We start from the raw sequence: 16,115 nt of genomic DNA, 5'->3' as shown, positions 1-16,115 counted from the left end.
AGTGTGATTGTTTGCAACACCCATCTGTTTTTGGTGATGTGAGACCATCGGTGTTTGAAAGGTTTCAGGTGGTGATGGAATAATGCCTGTGGAAGTTTGGGATGGGTGTTCAGCGGAATGGTGCACAGTCCCTCGACTGGGATGTCAAACTTGTTGCTTGGCATTTAGACGGCCAGATGTTTTTGGCTGAGGTCTTCTCTTCTGCTGGCGCTGCCAGTTGTGTTGCTGGTCCTGCTGCCTGTATTGGGATGGCTGGAAGGCGAACGATCTCTGTCTCTGATAGGGAGTATACCTTTTCCGATGGAAGGGAGGAGTATACATGCCCAGAGTCTTGAGTGTGGTTCTAGAATCTTTACCAGAGTGGAGCACCTGATCAGTTTTGTCAGAGAAGAGATTCTGTCTGTCCAAGGGTAGGTCCTGGACTTTGGCAAGAAGGTCTTTAGGAACTGCCGCCTGGTGCAGCAACGAGGCCCTGCGCATGACCACGGATGTAGCTGTGGTACGCGCTGTGGTGTCAGCCATTTCCAGAGCTATGTGGAGAGCTGTTCTGGAAGCTGTATAGCCCTCTTGGACCACCGCTTTAAGGACCTCCCTTTTGCCCTCAGGTAGATGTTCCAGTAGGGGCGCTAGTTTGGCATAGTTATCAAAGCTATGATTAGCTAATAGCGCCGCATAATTTGCCATCCGGAGTGTAAGGGTAGCAGACGAGTAGACCTTTCGTCCGAAGAGGTCTAGGTGTTTCATGTCCCTGTCCGGGACACTCGGTCTCTGCTGCGGGCCCTTCGTTCTTTGTTGAAAGAGAACCAGAGAATTCGGTTGAGAATGAGAGAAAAGAAACTCCATCCCTTTCGCCGGAACGTAATATTTTTTTGTCTGCTTTTTTGTTGGTGGCCGGTGCAGAAGCCGGCAACTGCCATATGTCATCGACAATCTCCAGAATGCCATCGTCCAATGGGAGAGCCACCTTCACCTGCTGTGAAGGATGAAGGTTCCTAAGCAAATGGTGGGATTTCTGCTGAACTTCCACAATCTGTACTTTTTGTGATACTGCCACTTTTCTGAAAGGTCTTGAAACTGTCGGAGGTCGTCCGACAGAGATGTGTCTTCCTGAAATACAGCATCATCAGGCGAGGAAGAGGATTGGTTGGTAGGAGATTGATGTTGAGACTCATCCTCAGTGGTATGTTGTAGGAGCACCTGTGGCTCGGGTGGTTGGGGGGGCAGGACACCTGATGGAGTTGGTGGTCTGGCTGTTGCTGGTAAGGATTGACACTCCCTGCTGGGTGGTGTGTGTGACCGACGAGGAGAGTAGGACACCGAAGAATGTTGAAAATTAGAGTAGTGCCTATAATAACGGTGTTCCGGTGACCTATGATAATATGAGGAGCGGTGCGGAGAACTGGAATAGTAACGGGATCTGTGAGAGGTATAATACCCATAGCGCCGGGAGTGTGATGGAGACCCGGGAGATCGAGATCGTTCTCTGGAACATAAGGGTCGGTGGAGGTGACCGGTGATAACGGCGTCTTGGCGAGACACGTGGAGAGTGGTAAACCCTCTGCGAGTGTCTCAGATTGGGGAGAGAGTCCTGATGAAGGGGAAGGCGGTTCAGGTGAAAATTGGATGTTTTCTGGTGATGGAGAAGGTGTAATGATTCTCCTCGATGTTCGGTGCGTGGATAAAGCAGTTCGCCCTGAAGAAGGTTGTTCAGGTTGCGCATTTCCTTCAATCGGTGCCGATGGTGCCATGTCAGGAGGCGGAGAACATTGTGGGAGAACAGACTCCCGAGCCGGAGTGAGTTCCCGCACCAAAGAGTCGCTCGGCACCGGTGAATTACTCGGTGCCAGGGAAGGGCTTGCTGCCCGAACATCTGACGGTGCCGGGGGGCAACGCGGTGCCGGTGACACATTCGGTGCCAGAGGTTCTTTCGGTGCCGAGATGGAAGTCGGTGCCGTAGGAGTGGTCCGCGTCGGGGTCGCTTGTGGTGCCGCAGTTGTGGGCGGTGTGGAGGGTGTTCTCGGTGCCGCATGTGACGCCGGTGTCGGGAACGGCTTCGGTGCCAACGATGACTTAGGTGCCTGGATAGTCGCGGGCTGCGGCGCCGAGGTACTGCGGCCGAGCTTCGTCTTAGAAGGGCCATGCACGCCCGAGGTACCAGGTTTGTCCCCCACCCTAACACGCGTCGGGGGAAGGGAACGAGAAGGCGATGGTCTTTTCTTCGCCTTCTTTGGGGACGGCTCGGCTGAGGGAGCAGGGAGGGATCCGGGAGTTGCTCCATCTTGTGGCTGTAATACCCTATCGAAGAGGAGCAATTTTGGGCCTCATGTCCCTGTCCTTCCTCGCTCTCGCGGTGAGTTTGGAGCAGTGAGGGCACTTCTGGGGTATGTGCCCCTCACCCAAACAGATGCAGAGAGCGTGACCGTCGGAGGCAGGCATTGCTTCACGGCATGAGCTGCACTTTTTAAAACCGGGAGAACCCGGCATGGTCACCTGTGCCTTCTTCTGATGGGAGTCAAGAAGAAAACTACTTACAGTAGGAACTATTTACAGGTAGCTTCTGAAGAAAAATATTTTTTTTTTTTTTAACTAAACGACTACGACTAATACTAATGTAACTATATAACTGAAGAACTAACTATGAACGAATCTAACTAAATCCTAAAGGTTCTTTCTCTCTCTCAGAGTCTGAGGAGAAACCAGTATTCCGTCCGCGGCTGAGGACGGTCAGGAGGAACTGGCGGGAGCTGGACCGTGCGAACACAAACGGTGCGAAAGAGCACGAGCCGCGCTTCGCGCATGTGCAGTCCGACGGACTATGACTACGAAAATTCTCCGATCTGCGGCGCCGGGACGAGCCCGACACCTATAGTGGAGCACCCACGGGACACTGCTCGAAGAAGAAAGAGGGGTTTCTTGCGCAAGAAACCCCTATGGCTAAGATGGCCATCACAGCTTTCTTGTGCAAGAGAGCGTCTACATTGCCATGGATACTCTCGTGCAAAAGCACATGGCAGTGAGGACACGCTCTTGCGCAAGACCTCTTGCACAAAACAGGTCTTGCGCAAGAAGCCTGCAGTGTAGACATGGCCAATGAGTTTGGAAAGGAAGACCAGAGCTGGCTAGGGAAAAAGACAGGGAAAAGAAGCCTGAGGACTGGGACTGGGTAGGTAAGGAGAATGGGAATGGGACTGGGACTGGAAATAGAAGCCTGGATAGGGAAAGGAACAGGAGCATTTCCTTCAGTCCCCCAGATACTAGAATGGCACCCACCATTCTTGAGTCTCACTATTTCTCTGCTGCCACCAAATCTATCTGACAAAATGTATATCTTATCCCTCTCATGATGTTCCAGACAGAGAATGACAACCTGCTATTGTTATTGATGTGCCATTAGCTCAAGAGGCAGAGACGAGAGTGGTGGAACCAAAGGTTCCAACTCTGTTTATGGCCCATGTGGGTGTCATTATGAGACCACATGATGAAATTTGTTGTTTGTGATTTTTTACACGCACACACACGCACACGCACACAATAAAATTGCAAAGACAAGCACTGAAAAGTTAGGAAATATATGACCTCAATTCTGCTCCCAATCCCCACTTTTGAACATTCGCTTTGAGTCATTATTTACACAATCTCATACTATTTTTTTCCACCAGACCCTTCACTCACTTTTCTAGTTAACCTATTTTACACATACACAGGAAATCTGACTACACTGAAGAATCATGTTGTAATAGTCTCCTGAGTATGTTATAACATAGTTTGATTTCAGCTCTGTAGAAAAGGCCAAACTGGGTTTTAATAATGCTACTGAATCATGTTGTTACATGATCCAATACTGTTATTGTGGAATACATTTTGCAGTAAGTTCCTTGTGTAGCTGGATCCTGCCTTACAGGTTTCCTAGACCAGAATCATTACGACAGATGTTCAGTTTTGATTCTGTTTATAATCAAGTTACTCAGCAAAGTCATATATTTTGGCCTCACCTACACAGACTATGCCAAACCAGTTTGTCAGTCTAATAATAGGTATTATATTGTCTATTCTGGGCCCACAAGGAGACCAACTGCATTTAAATGTTTAGATTTTTGTTTTGTTTTTACAAGTCACTTCACCAAATGTCTTTAGAAAGCAAAACTAAAAATGTAGAAAATAACTCAAGGTTACACTGATGTTCTGCAACCCCAAGAAAACAGAAAATAAGTAATCTGCTTTGGATTATTTTTCCTCTTCCTATGCTTAGTTTCTCCAAACTCCACACAGATGCCTCGTTCTGACCTTCACATTTTCCCACCTTCTTGTTTCTCAACTGGGACACTGACCTTAGCTTCTTTTAAATGTCTCTTGTGTTAAACCAACAGGTGTTGCTGATGAGTGATTTATGGTCAACTCTTACCAAGAAAGAACTCAGCTTGCCTTTAGATCTTAACATTAAACATGTACTCATGTGCTTTACTTGATTGTTAGCTGGGCATTTCTATGCTACTGTGGTAATTAAAAACCACAAACTTTCTAAAACAATTCTGAGACCAAACACGAGAATTTTCAGCCCTGCAGAAGAATTTTTCCAAAAGTTACAAATGAGTGAACACACTGGGTCATAATAGAACTCTATATGCAGTTTGTAGGTTTAGCTTCAACTAATACTATTTCACAAATCTCATTGATACAGTGGAGTTTTGTCATTGTTTACTATGGGTGCAGGATCATACCTATAATGTACAATATACATGATATATGTTTAGGCACAGACAGTCATATACCTTTTGCAGTGTCAAATCTATTTTTTTTAATATTGATTTTTTACCAGAAGGTTGGGCCTCAGACCCTTGAAAGTAAGGTTGAGCGCCTCTCCTCTGGAATCCCCTGTTCTGAGTATGATGTGGTGGAATGAAATAAGTTGCGTGCGCTTGCTGGAAATCACGACCCCTTCCTCCTCCTTGCATTTCTAAGGAACAATATTTAACAGTTTGATATTGACTATATGTACAATTTCACGAACAACATATAAACCATATTCTGCATTTTTTGGAAATAATATTTTATAGGTATATGCAACAATATTCATGTGGAATTTTGATTCTTCCAAATAAATAGTTAGCACTCTCCCTTTCATACTTAACATAACTACCTACAGTTCTGTGCATGCACGCACAGCTCAGTTTCTATACACACTGATCCTGGTTACAAACTGTGTAAGAGTCTTCAGAAACCACACTGAAACTCTATGGTGGTTTAAGATAGATATATTAAAAACAAAACACACAAACAACTTTGTCCATGCTGGAGCCTTAAATAAAACTGAAAACAGTTCAACATGAATCCACAAGTCATGATGGATGCTAATCCAGTTTAATGCTCCATTGATGAAAGGCTCTAATATGGATATCTTAATACATTTCATATACCCTTTATTCTATAAACAGTATCAGGTCTTTGAAAACCATGTACCTCCAAATGCCAATGTGGCAATGGAGGTAAGAGATGTACCAATTAAAAAAAAAATCCAATGCAGCCAGCACTGAGGAATGACAGAAATCTAACAATCCCATACACTTAAAGGTTATCAAAAAGCTTCCATCCACTTACAAAGACAACATGAAACAAAGGGTAGGGAGGAAAAGAAAGGATTCTTCTTACATTTGTGAATAAATATGATCAAAAGCTTGAGACTTGATTAAATCTTTTCTCTTGTTGGGTGATAACAAATAAGATCAAAGGAATCATGCCCATTTGTATTATCTGCATTTCATCAACAAAGGCTAAGTAATTGTGCAGCAACAGCACTTTGAAATGCATCAATTGTTATTAAAACTGATGCCAACTTATAAGCTTTAAATTGAGAATAATTACAAAGCATTTTGAAACATCAGCATGCACAGACTGAACTGTGAAAAAAATACCAATGTGTGTTCAAAACGCTTCAATATTGTTACCCTGAAGAACACTTCCTGAAAGCAGAATGGGAAATCTTGAGTCATCTAATTACTACAGAACAAAATAGCTTTTGTTTGTAAGAACAAGAATAGTCATTATTCTGACAGTAATCATTATTGTATTTATTACATACATACATTTTATTAGCCGTGTAACTGGATGGAAATATTATTTCCCCTAAATCTAGGAAATAATGACATTTTCTAAAATCAGAAGCTTTGACTCAAATTCTTCCTTCAGTTAGCATCAGCAAGTTCTCCCTGGACTTATTTGACAAATTGCCTAAGGGATTGTTGAAAAGTAATAGATATAATCAATATGGTGGGTTTACTGTACAATTAACATGATTCCAACCTGTGATAAATTCATTCCCTCGTTGTCTGCTCTGAATTGTTCTCTTCTTTACTGTGCAAGCCTTGCAAATGAGTGACTTCAGATTCTGGAACTGCATGTGCAAAGATCCCTGCAGACAATGGAATTAAATCAATTACTATGGTAGGATTCTTTTTCTTTTTTCAAGAATAGCAACACTATAACACCAAAAAACAAAAGAATTTGGCTTGTCCTGCCTTGCAATATTCTTTTGGTTTGTCATTTTTTTAAGAACCAAGCTCAGAATATTCCATAATGAAAGAGGGTTCTTGGGGTACAGGGAAGAAAGGGGATATTTGTTTCCTTCCTTTTTTAATGAAGTTCAATTTTCTTGCTCTACTCATCTCTGTAAATTACTTTGCAGCCCTTGCTTTCTATCACACTGACTTGCCTCTACAGACACACCTGACTAGGCCTTACCTTAAGGAACCATGGCTAAAACGACTTGATAAGGCCTGATGAATAGATGCATGTGTTCATTACAGTGAAAGAAACTGAATCAGTGAGAATCAAGTCTGCACATTTTACTTCATATAACCCAAGAAACATTGGCAGAATAACGTCAGCCATATTTTAGATATTTGTTGATTGACAGAATATAACCTACCTAGACTAAACATAGAAGAAGGGACATAAGCCAAAAGCTTTGATTTGTTCTGATCCAATGGATCCTTTGATGGAGAAGTCCAATTGTCCACAGGGCAAATAAGTTATTTAACTACAGCACCTATACAGCAAGGTGCTGCATTTCCTGAACTTCCACTGATTCAAAAGGGATTTGCAGACACCTTGACATGATCAGGTCCTAATAACTTCCTCCTATTAATTTTTATTTTTGGAATGCTGGTAGGAGTGCTAGGCTGGGGAGTCTCTGCCTATAAGCTAATCTGCTGATTCTCACAAAGTTGAACTGATTTGCACTGGGATAACAATTGCTTCAATAACTTAGGCCTGGGCGACTCAACTTTGGAAGCCCCAGGGGCCACAATGTTACTCACAGCACATCACATGCCAAGGGCCGCAGCTTAAGTGTGGTTGCATATACCCACTGACCCACAGAAAAAAAATTAGTCAGGGATTGCACAAAAGGAGAAGCAAACCCCCCCCCCCCCCAAAACAAACAAAAAAAACCACTGACATGGCCCCTTAAAGAGAAGCAGAAAGACACTTCCCACATTCCCTCAGCTACAGTAGAAGCTCCTTGTTGAAGACAGAGCAGTAAGTCTCTCCCAACAGGTAAGGAGGGGATGTGTCCCTACCAGCTGGGAGAGACTCACTGCTCTGTCCTCAGAAGGGAGCTGCTACTGTAGCTGAGGGAGATGTGCCCTTCCATGAGCCAGGCAGCTCCATGCACGGTAACCTTGAGTTCCTAGGCAGGGCTCATTAAAGAGCTACTGGACTGTGCTGCCATGCAGCTTAGAGGAAACCTTGCTCTAGGGCAGGGCAAAAAATGAGGGAAGGGGCTGCTGGAAAGCAGGCTTGGGGTGTGGTGTCTGAGTGGGAGTGAGGGTGCAGCAATGTGCTAGGGGTTGGTGTGTCTGGCAGAGTGGTAGGGTGCAGGAGCAGGCTTGGGGTGGGAATCTGGGCAAGAAGTAGGGTGGGAGTCTGGGCGAGAAGTACGGGACGCATAGCTTGAGGGCCAAAGCCATTTCCCTGATGCTTGGGGGGAGCCCTGAGCCTTGGGGGCTTAATCCAGGCAAGTCAGGGGCCATGTGCGGCTCCCGGCCATAGGCTCCCTTCCCCTGAACTAAGAATATGTCTACACATTACAGCTTTTAGTGAAACTGCTGTGCTACAGCCATGCTCCTAAAATTTTGGCAACATAGCCACTGTTTGTTGGCTCTTTTGCCAACAAAATACTTCCACCCCCAATAAGCAGCTTTAGCTTTGTCGGTAAGGGAATGCTCCTTCTGCCAAAGCTCTGTTCACAGCTGTACTTGCTGGCAAAGATTTGAAGGGGTCATTTTAACACTTCTGAATGACAAAAGTAGCCTAAAATGAGATCTAAATTGCTAGTACTTGACAAAGTTGAAAGGTTGACAAGATGTCTGCTAACTAGAGGGGTTTAATTAGTTTCTAGTGCATGGGGTGGCAACCTATGGCTCACAAGCAAAATATGGCTCACTAGGGAGCCAGATACTGCTCTTCTGGAGCCTCATCACAGCCCCTCCATTTCCTACTGTAGCAGGGAGCCAGCACTGGCACTACAGTATAATCCCCTCCCCCGTCCCCGCAAGATTGGAACACCAGTGCCAGCTTCCTGGGGGAAGAAAGTCCCGAGCCTCCCCGCCAGATCCAGCATACGGGGAACATGTGGAGTGAAAAATGGCTCCATGTGCTGTCTTTTTTGTTTCCTCGGGACACACTTCCTGGAGGCATTCTTCTGGCGAATGGGAGCAGCAAGAGGCCATGTTACACAGTGCCTGCTACATGGTGCAAAAACAAGTGTCCCCCCACCTCCTCATGCCCAGACCCTACACCCCCACCCCTTCACTCGTCCCCCTGGCCAGACACCTTGCACTCAGCCTGCTTCCTACCCCATGGCCAGACAGCCTGCCCCCATCCTTGCTCTTGTCCCTTCTCCCCATCCAGACACCCTACTCCCATCCTGTGCCTGCACCCTACCTCCCATCCAGACCTCACACTCCCATCCCTATCCCATTCACTGGCAGCCCTGTCCCACACACTTAACCCTGCATTTTTGGCCCTACCCCAGAGCCTGGGGGGCCCACAAAATTCACTAACCCTGGAACCCCAAAAGAGTAAATCTGGCCTGGGGCCTCGAATGTCAGTCCTCCCTGCCCTCTCCCCACCATGGGGCTGGAGCACCAGGGGAGTGAGGTGTTTCCAGTTGGGGGCCACATCAGTGAGGACTGGGGGTTTTAGGAGGTTTTTTGTTGTTGTTGTTTCTCACTTGTGTGGACCCAGACTGATTTTTCTGTGGGTCAGTGGCTCCCGACCCAAAAAAGGTTCCCCACTCTTGCCATAAATAAAGAAAATGCTGAAACCTTCTGTGTTGGACATAAGATTTTACTTTATTTAAAAATGAAGCCTGGCCAACAAGCCCTCAATTGGGGCCCAGCCCCCATCTGGCCTCAGCATCGTAACACTCCTGCAATCTCCATCCCCCCACCAATCCCGAGCTCATCATACACCTGAACCCCCTGCCCTGAGCCCATCAAACCCACAGTCCCAAACTCCTGCATACCCACATCCCCAGGCTCCTGCGCCCGTACATCCCCAGTCCCCTGCCCTTGCCACACCCCAAGCTTGTGCCCTGAGTCCATCAGACACCCAAATCCCCTGCCCTGAGCCCCTTATACACTCCAACCCCGACTCCTGCCCCTCCCCACATTCCCAGCTCCTTTCCATAAGATTGACAGAAGACAGCATGAATGCGTGCATGAAGTTGGATTTGATCAGTTATGATGTAAACTTCAAAAATATGTGCAAAAAGATGCAGTAGCAGAAGTCCCATTAAATAAAGTCTGTGAGTACAATGTTTCATTTATGCTATTATTAATCATTATGTCAATTATCAATCATATTAAGTTATATATTTTCAGTCATACAAAAGGGCATTCTTATAAGGCTCTTTGTTGACTACTTGTTCTGAATTTAGATTGGCTCTTTGGTTTAAAAAGGTTGACAATCTCTGTCCTGGTGGAATACAACTCACCCTAAGCTTTAGTGAATTTTCCTAACAAAGTTTCAAAGTTGACAAATCTACTTATCAATACAGTTTTATTCACAATTTGTAGCTTTATTTGACAACTTTCTGTGGATTGACACTGGTAATGCTAAAAATATCCCCCTACATCCTTGGGAGAAGAAGCTCAGAAAGTGCTTAGAAAGACAGATTGAAAAGCAGCAACAAAATGATGAAAAAGGACAAAACATAATGCATACTGAATCTGTCAGTTAACTCCTTGTGAATTTTAAAAAATAAATAATGAACATACTTTATTAGTGCGACACACAAGAAAAAGTCTAATTAAATGATATCATCATTGCTTCTCTATTTTATGAAGTTATTATATCCAATTTCTGTATGGATAAACAAACTAATTGGATAACTGCTAAAGAAAAGAGAGGCCCAATATAAGTTTAATTTATTTATTTTTTAATCAATAAACATTGTTTTTATCTGTAACAGAAGCCCAAGGCTTATCCTTCCATTGCTATCCATTATGGCTGCTGATACCATTTAAGACTAGTTTACACAAAACTGCACAAAATAATTAAATTGATTTTAATTCCTACCTTTTACTCTTTTGGTGCAAGTCTGTGTGAATTGGCCCTTAAGAGTGCTCAGGAAGTTGCTAAGCTGTGCTATGAATGAACCTGATAAAGGACTTCTAGTGTAGTTTATTTAAAGCCGTTCTTATACTTAATTATATTTTTATGATCAAAATAACTCAGGGTACGTCTACACAGTAGCGTTATTCCGAACTAGCTATGTGACCATCTACACAGCTAGCCCGTTATTTCAAAATAATTTCGAAATAACAGGCGGCTTATTTCGGTGTTTGGAAACTGCACTCCACGAGTAATAATGCCTCTTCCAGAATAGCTATTTTGGAATAGCAGTAGTGTGGATGCTCCACTCTTGCTATTTCGAAATAGCTCTTCTCCCCAGCCTTTCAAAGTAATTACTAATTTTCAGGCTTCCCTGTAGAGTAGACACACTATTTCGAAATAAGCTATTTTGGATGATTTCTTCCAGAATAGTTTATTCCAAAATAAGTGTGCAGTGTAGACGTAGCTTCAGACAGCATCTCCTAACCTGCAAGTTACATGGACCCATTTCAAAGCACCGGTAGAGAAGTGGCACCTGGAGTTTACAGGTAGCGAGCAACAGTGAAAGGAACAACTTTTTCACTTTTCAATCACAGAACATTACCCATAGAATAACTTTTCTGAATATAATGCTGTAGCTCTCAGTAGATCACATTTATGATGCTCATGGGAAGACTGCTAAGAAATAAGTACTGAAAGATCTTGGCTCCCCACACTACATCAGGCTGTGCCAGGAATAAGAACCAATTGTAACTATAAAGCTAACTTTATAATAGCAGCAACAACCAATCATGTAAATTTGTTGCAATGCCAATGTCCACAGCCAAACTCTAGGGAATGCATTCAAAAACAGATCCTGGCCTTTCAAAACTGAAAATATGGAAAATTATTTTATTAGTCTGGGAGCTCTCTCTGCCATATATGTAACATGAAATCGTAACTAAAAAAAGAAAAAGATATTCAAACTACTCTAAAAATTCAAGAGTCTAGACTATTTTTCCACAACAGAACTGTTCCACTCAGGGAATGTTTACACTACATTAAAAGGAGGTTTTAAAAGAATACACACCTTATGTGTGTTTTGGTCAAGGCAAACCTTCCGCTCCCTTATGGGGTTCACTCAAATAGTTAAAACTTGTTTAAAATACAACTTGCCCTGACTACACTAGGGGTTTAAAATATTAGTTAAAATACATTAGCTGACAAGTTTTAAAAACAAAACAAAAACCAATCTTTTATCACTGCCTAGATAGTCTTTGCATGAGTCATCATTAACTTGGAATCTACTAAGTTTCCCAAAAGAAAAACCATAAGTTAACTGTTCTACCACCTGTATGGGACCTCCTGACAATTTTTTTAGATTTAAATTCATATTTTCCTATTTAATATATTTATTGTGGGAAAGAAGCAAACAAACCAGAGGAGGAATTATCAGCCTAATCCAAAACCCACTGAAATAAAAAGATTTCATTGACTTTATTGGGATTTGGATAAGGCTATATACAGGGCTCGACAAATCCACTTATCTACTCGCCCATGGCAAGTAGATTTCAGCCAGTCGCACTGTTCACTGGCGGTGCGCGCATATGCAGTGCAGGGCTGGCGAGTGGATTTTCGCCACGATCGTCGAGGCCTGGCTCTATAGATCCAACCTTGCAAATGACTCAGCTTGGGAAAACCTCTGTATCTGTTTGGGAACATGTTTAACACAGGTGGAGTCCACCTATCCCACATAATCAGTTCCAGGATTGGGGCCTAAATGGCTACAAAGAAAAAAACCCCCAGTAAAACTGACAACACGCAAAATGCTGTCAAATGGACTAAGTAAGCAAATGGAAAAAGCAGTCAAATAATCTCTAATTTATTATGATCCTATATGATACTTGCAAGAACATCATATAAAAGGTTTCAAAGAGAAATCTGATAGGTCAGTGCAGCTGGGGGAGGAAGACTGACTCCCAGCCCCACCTACAACCCTGCTCCTTCCGCAGAGGCCCCTCCCACACCATGGGGAGGGGAGGAGATGGGGCAGCATGCTGAGCGTGTGCCCCCCACCACCACCATGGTAGCACCAGCAAGGGAGGAGGCTGCATGGCCCAAGCCTCCGCAGTCCCCAGAGCACCGGGGAGGGAGGAGGCCATAAAGCCTGAGCCTCCGGAGCAATGGGGAGAGAGGAGGTTGCGCAGCCCAAGCCTCCTTAGCCCCTGGAGCACTAAGGAGAGAGGAAGCTGCGCAGCCTGAGCCAGCCCGAGCCTCCCTGGCCCCCAGAGCACAGGGAGGGCGGGTAACACACGTCCCCAGCTTCTCCGGCCTGGAGCAGCAGGGAGGGTGGGCACTAGGGGCAGCAACACTCCACCCCCAGAATGCCTATAGTAGGCATTCTGGGGGTGGAGTGTGGGTGAGGCCATGCCTGGCAGTTTGGAAAGGGCAAAGCTTTCCTCTGCCTAGCATGGGCAGCTGGTACAACTGGGGCTGGGGAGGTGGCCTCCAGCCCCACCTACAGCCTTGCCCCCTCTGCTGAGGGAGGAGGCGGGGCAGAGCCCAAGCACATCCCAGCAACCTGGAGCACCAGGAAGAGGCAGAGAAGTGGGGCAGCACACCAAATGCTCCCCCACCTCCCTGGAGCACTGGGGAGGAGCAGAGATGTGAAAGGAGCATGTGGGCAGCAAGCTCCAGGAACACCAGGGAGGGGAGGAGGCAGGACAGCATAATGAGGGCTCCCCAACTCCCCTGGAGCACTGGCGAGGGGCAGAGAGGTGAGGGGAGTGTGCACACAGTACAGCTCCCAGAGCACTGGGAGAGGGGAGGCAGTCGCGTGGTTCCAGCCTCCCTGGCCAGGAGAACAGGGGAGGGCAGGCACTGGGGCAGCATTTCACCCCCAGTACGCCTCCAGCAGGTGTTCTGAGGGTGGACTGTGGGCAGGGCCAGGCTGGCGGTTTGGGAAGGCAAAGCCTTCCCTCGCCTAAACCACCAGACACTTATGCCACTTAGGCTAGTGGACACCCATGATAATAGGTAACATTTTCAAAAGCTAAGTGATTTAGGAATTTAATTTCCACATTCAAAAGTGACATAGGCAATGAAGAATCTAATTTACAATTTCAGTGGGAACTTCGCCTCCCAAGTGCCTAAATCAGTTCTGAAAATGTGATTTAGGCTCTTAGGGTCAGGTTTACAAAGATAATTGAGTGCCTAAAGATGCAGGTAAGCACCTATTGGGATTCACAAAAGCATGTAATATCTGTATCTGTAGGCATCTAAATACCTTTAAAAAATCTAATCCTAAGGTACTTTTCAAAATTTTACAGTTAGATCAGAAATTGCAACATATTTTTTTAAACAGATGACCAATTTTGTATTTTCTTCTTATTTTTAAAGTGGCAAAAAGCTATAATAAAAGTAAAATTGGAACGGCCTCAATAGCCTCAACATGAATTTTACTTGCATGGGGCCACAGGCAGAGGAGGTTGGCTGGGGAAGGGAGGGGAGCAGAAAGTGATGAAATGAGACCAGTGAAAACCTCCTTTTTAAAATAAAAAAATGTTTGTAGATGATGGCTACGGCTTTTCAAGAAAGAATGTATAACTTTTGAAAGGTATACATATATACTCACATTGCCCTCCAAAAGTTCGTCCAAAGAACACCCTCTGTGTGACTGCTGATATTTCTTTTGAAAAAGTTTTCCATCAAACACCTTCCAGGGCATCAAATCATCCATATTCAATGGAAAACCACAGGCACCATTGGCCATAATCAAAGTTGTAAGTCCACGAATGAAGAGAGAACCAAGGTGTACAGCTCTGGAATCAACCTGGGCAAGCTGTAAAAATTAAAAAACACAAACACCAGAGGATCTAAAAGTGAACTTCTGAGTGATTATTACACCATGGCACAAACTATACAGGCACCTCCTCTGCACCAAACAATGGTTCTTGTTGCTGGCTCTAGGCCAGGGGAACTCTGATATTGCTGTCCTCTGCCCCGATAGGGGCTAAAGAGCTTTGCAGCATCATCATGTTTATTTGCATATTGAGGTTTTAATTCACTTAAAGTAAAGGAATTTGTGCAATTTGTTTACAAGAAATTAGGAGTCCAATACCACACACAAATTTTAAAATTTGATATACTTAAAACTAAAAATTGATTCAGTGAAAGACCAAATAAATAAGTAGAGTTAATTATAATCTTTATACTGTTTCTTAAACATTAGCAGTTCCCAACAGAGATTCCTTTAGTGTAATTTAAAACTTTAACTGAAAAGTTTAATTGATTCAGAAGACTTTTCTTAACTGGGTCAAATGAGAAATGTTACCACACTTGATGGAGACCATACAAGCTATAACATTTGAAGGAGCAGGGTTAATTGAGTTCAAACTATAGAAATATTTTAAACACTAAGATTTCTTTGCCTGCAGTCCAAAATTCAATTTCTTTTAATACAAATTTCTTCAGAAGAAACACTGGAATGGTAGACACACCATTTAAGAAATACAAAATGAATCTTAAAAAACCTTGCAGCCAGGATACATTTGTGGCAAGGGATTTAACCTGCTGTCATGATAGAGTAAAAATGCCTTAAGAAAATGGTTCCCAAACTTTTTAGCGTCACTCCCCCTTTTTGATTTTTGAGAAACCCTCACGCCCTCTTCCCCAAAACAGCAGCCAAAAAAAACCAACCAAACAAAAAAAAAACCACCCACACATCACCACGAACTGATCGGGGCAACAAAACTTGATTGGGGAGAGGGGGCTGGGACACCTTGTGCCTCCCCTTGAATTTCTTCACGCCCCCTGCCAGTTTGGGAACCCATACCGTAAGAGCTCTGAAGCCAGCAAAGGGACAATTCCTCTGATGTAGGCACTGCATGGGAAGGTCGAAGCTGTCTTCTGAATAATGTCATTTTCACAGGGTTTGGCAGAGGAATCTGCTGGGGCAGGAGGGCTCCATTCTTGGCAATGTCACCATGGATAGAACAGCCCATAGAGGTTACCATAACTTAAAGCTACTGCCCCAGCTGCAAGTTATACCAGGGGCTGCACTGGTACCGAGAGTAGCTCAGATTAGAGAGGGCAGAAAGGTGGCTTAAAAATATCTTTGTCTATCATCCCTTCCACGGCCTGAGAGTTCTCTGCTTAAGGTGCAACAGAGAACCATAATCATTGTCTCAACAATGACAACATCTTACAGTTTGAAGGGGCCCAGGGACAGGATACTGGGAATTTCCCGGTGGGCCGTTGGCCAAAGGGCCGGCTGGTGGCTGCTGGAGGAGGAGGGGAATAAACCCGGAAAACCACTCCTGGGAACAGCTGCCGGAGTTCTAGCTCTGCATGGCCCTTTCTCCCCCCCCCCCACCCCTCCCCACTCTAGAGGCGTAGCGAAGTGGGACGGGGAGGCAGTTGCCCCTGCCCTCCGGGTGCTACTCTGGGGGGGGGTGTCTGGCTGGGGTGGGACCAGAGAATGCACACTGCTCTTGGGTCCAGGAGCTGTCGGCTGGCTAAGT

General features: G+C 44.8%; 1 protein-coding gene across 4 annotated transcripts in view; it reads right to left on the bottom strand.

Annotated features, from left to right (window-relative positions):
- FAM120B (family with sequence similarity 120 member B) overlaps positions 1–16,115 on the bottom strand; it is a 99,813-nt gene that overhangs the window by 20,285 nt on the left and 63,413 nt on the right. For all 4 annotated transcript variants that reach the window (XR_016349231.1, XM_075924694.2, XM_089777355.1 and 1 more), the window contains exons 7-9: positions 14,228–14,434; positions 6,298–6,406; positions 4,814–4,954 (exon numbers count right to left, since the gene is read on the bottom strand). Coding sequence is in view for 3 of the 4 variants with exons in the window: in XM_075924694.2 (XP_075780809.2) it covers positions 4,814–4,954; positions 6,298–6,406; positions 14,228–14,434 (457 nt within the window). In the remaining variant the exon portion in view is untranslated. The remainder of the gene's footprint in view (positions 1–4,813; positions 4,955–6,297; positions 6,407–14,227; positions 14,435–16,115) is intronic.

The sequence above is a fragment of the Pelodiscus sinensis genome, chromosome 3 (genome assembly GCF_052426305.1).
Source record: "Pelodiscus sinensis isolate ZL-2025 chromosome 3, ASM5242630v1, whole genome shotgun sequence".
Classification (NCBI taxonomy): Eukaryota; Metazoa; Chordata; order Testudines; family Trionychidae; genus Pelodiscus; species Pelodiscus sinensis.
The sequence above is the reverse complement of the archived record's forward strand: the minus strand, read 5'-3'. Positions and strand labels throughout refer to the sequence as shown.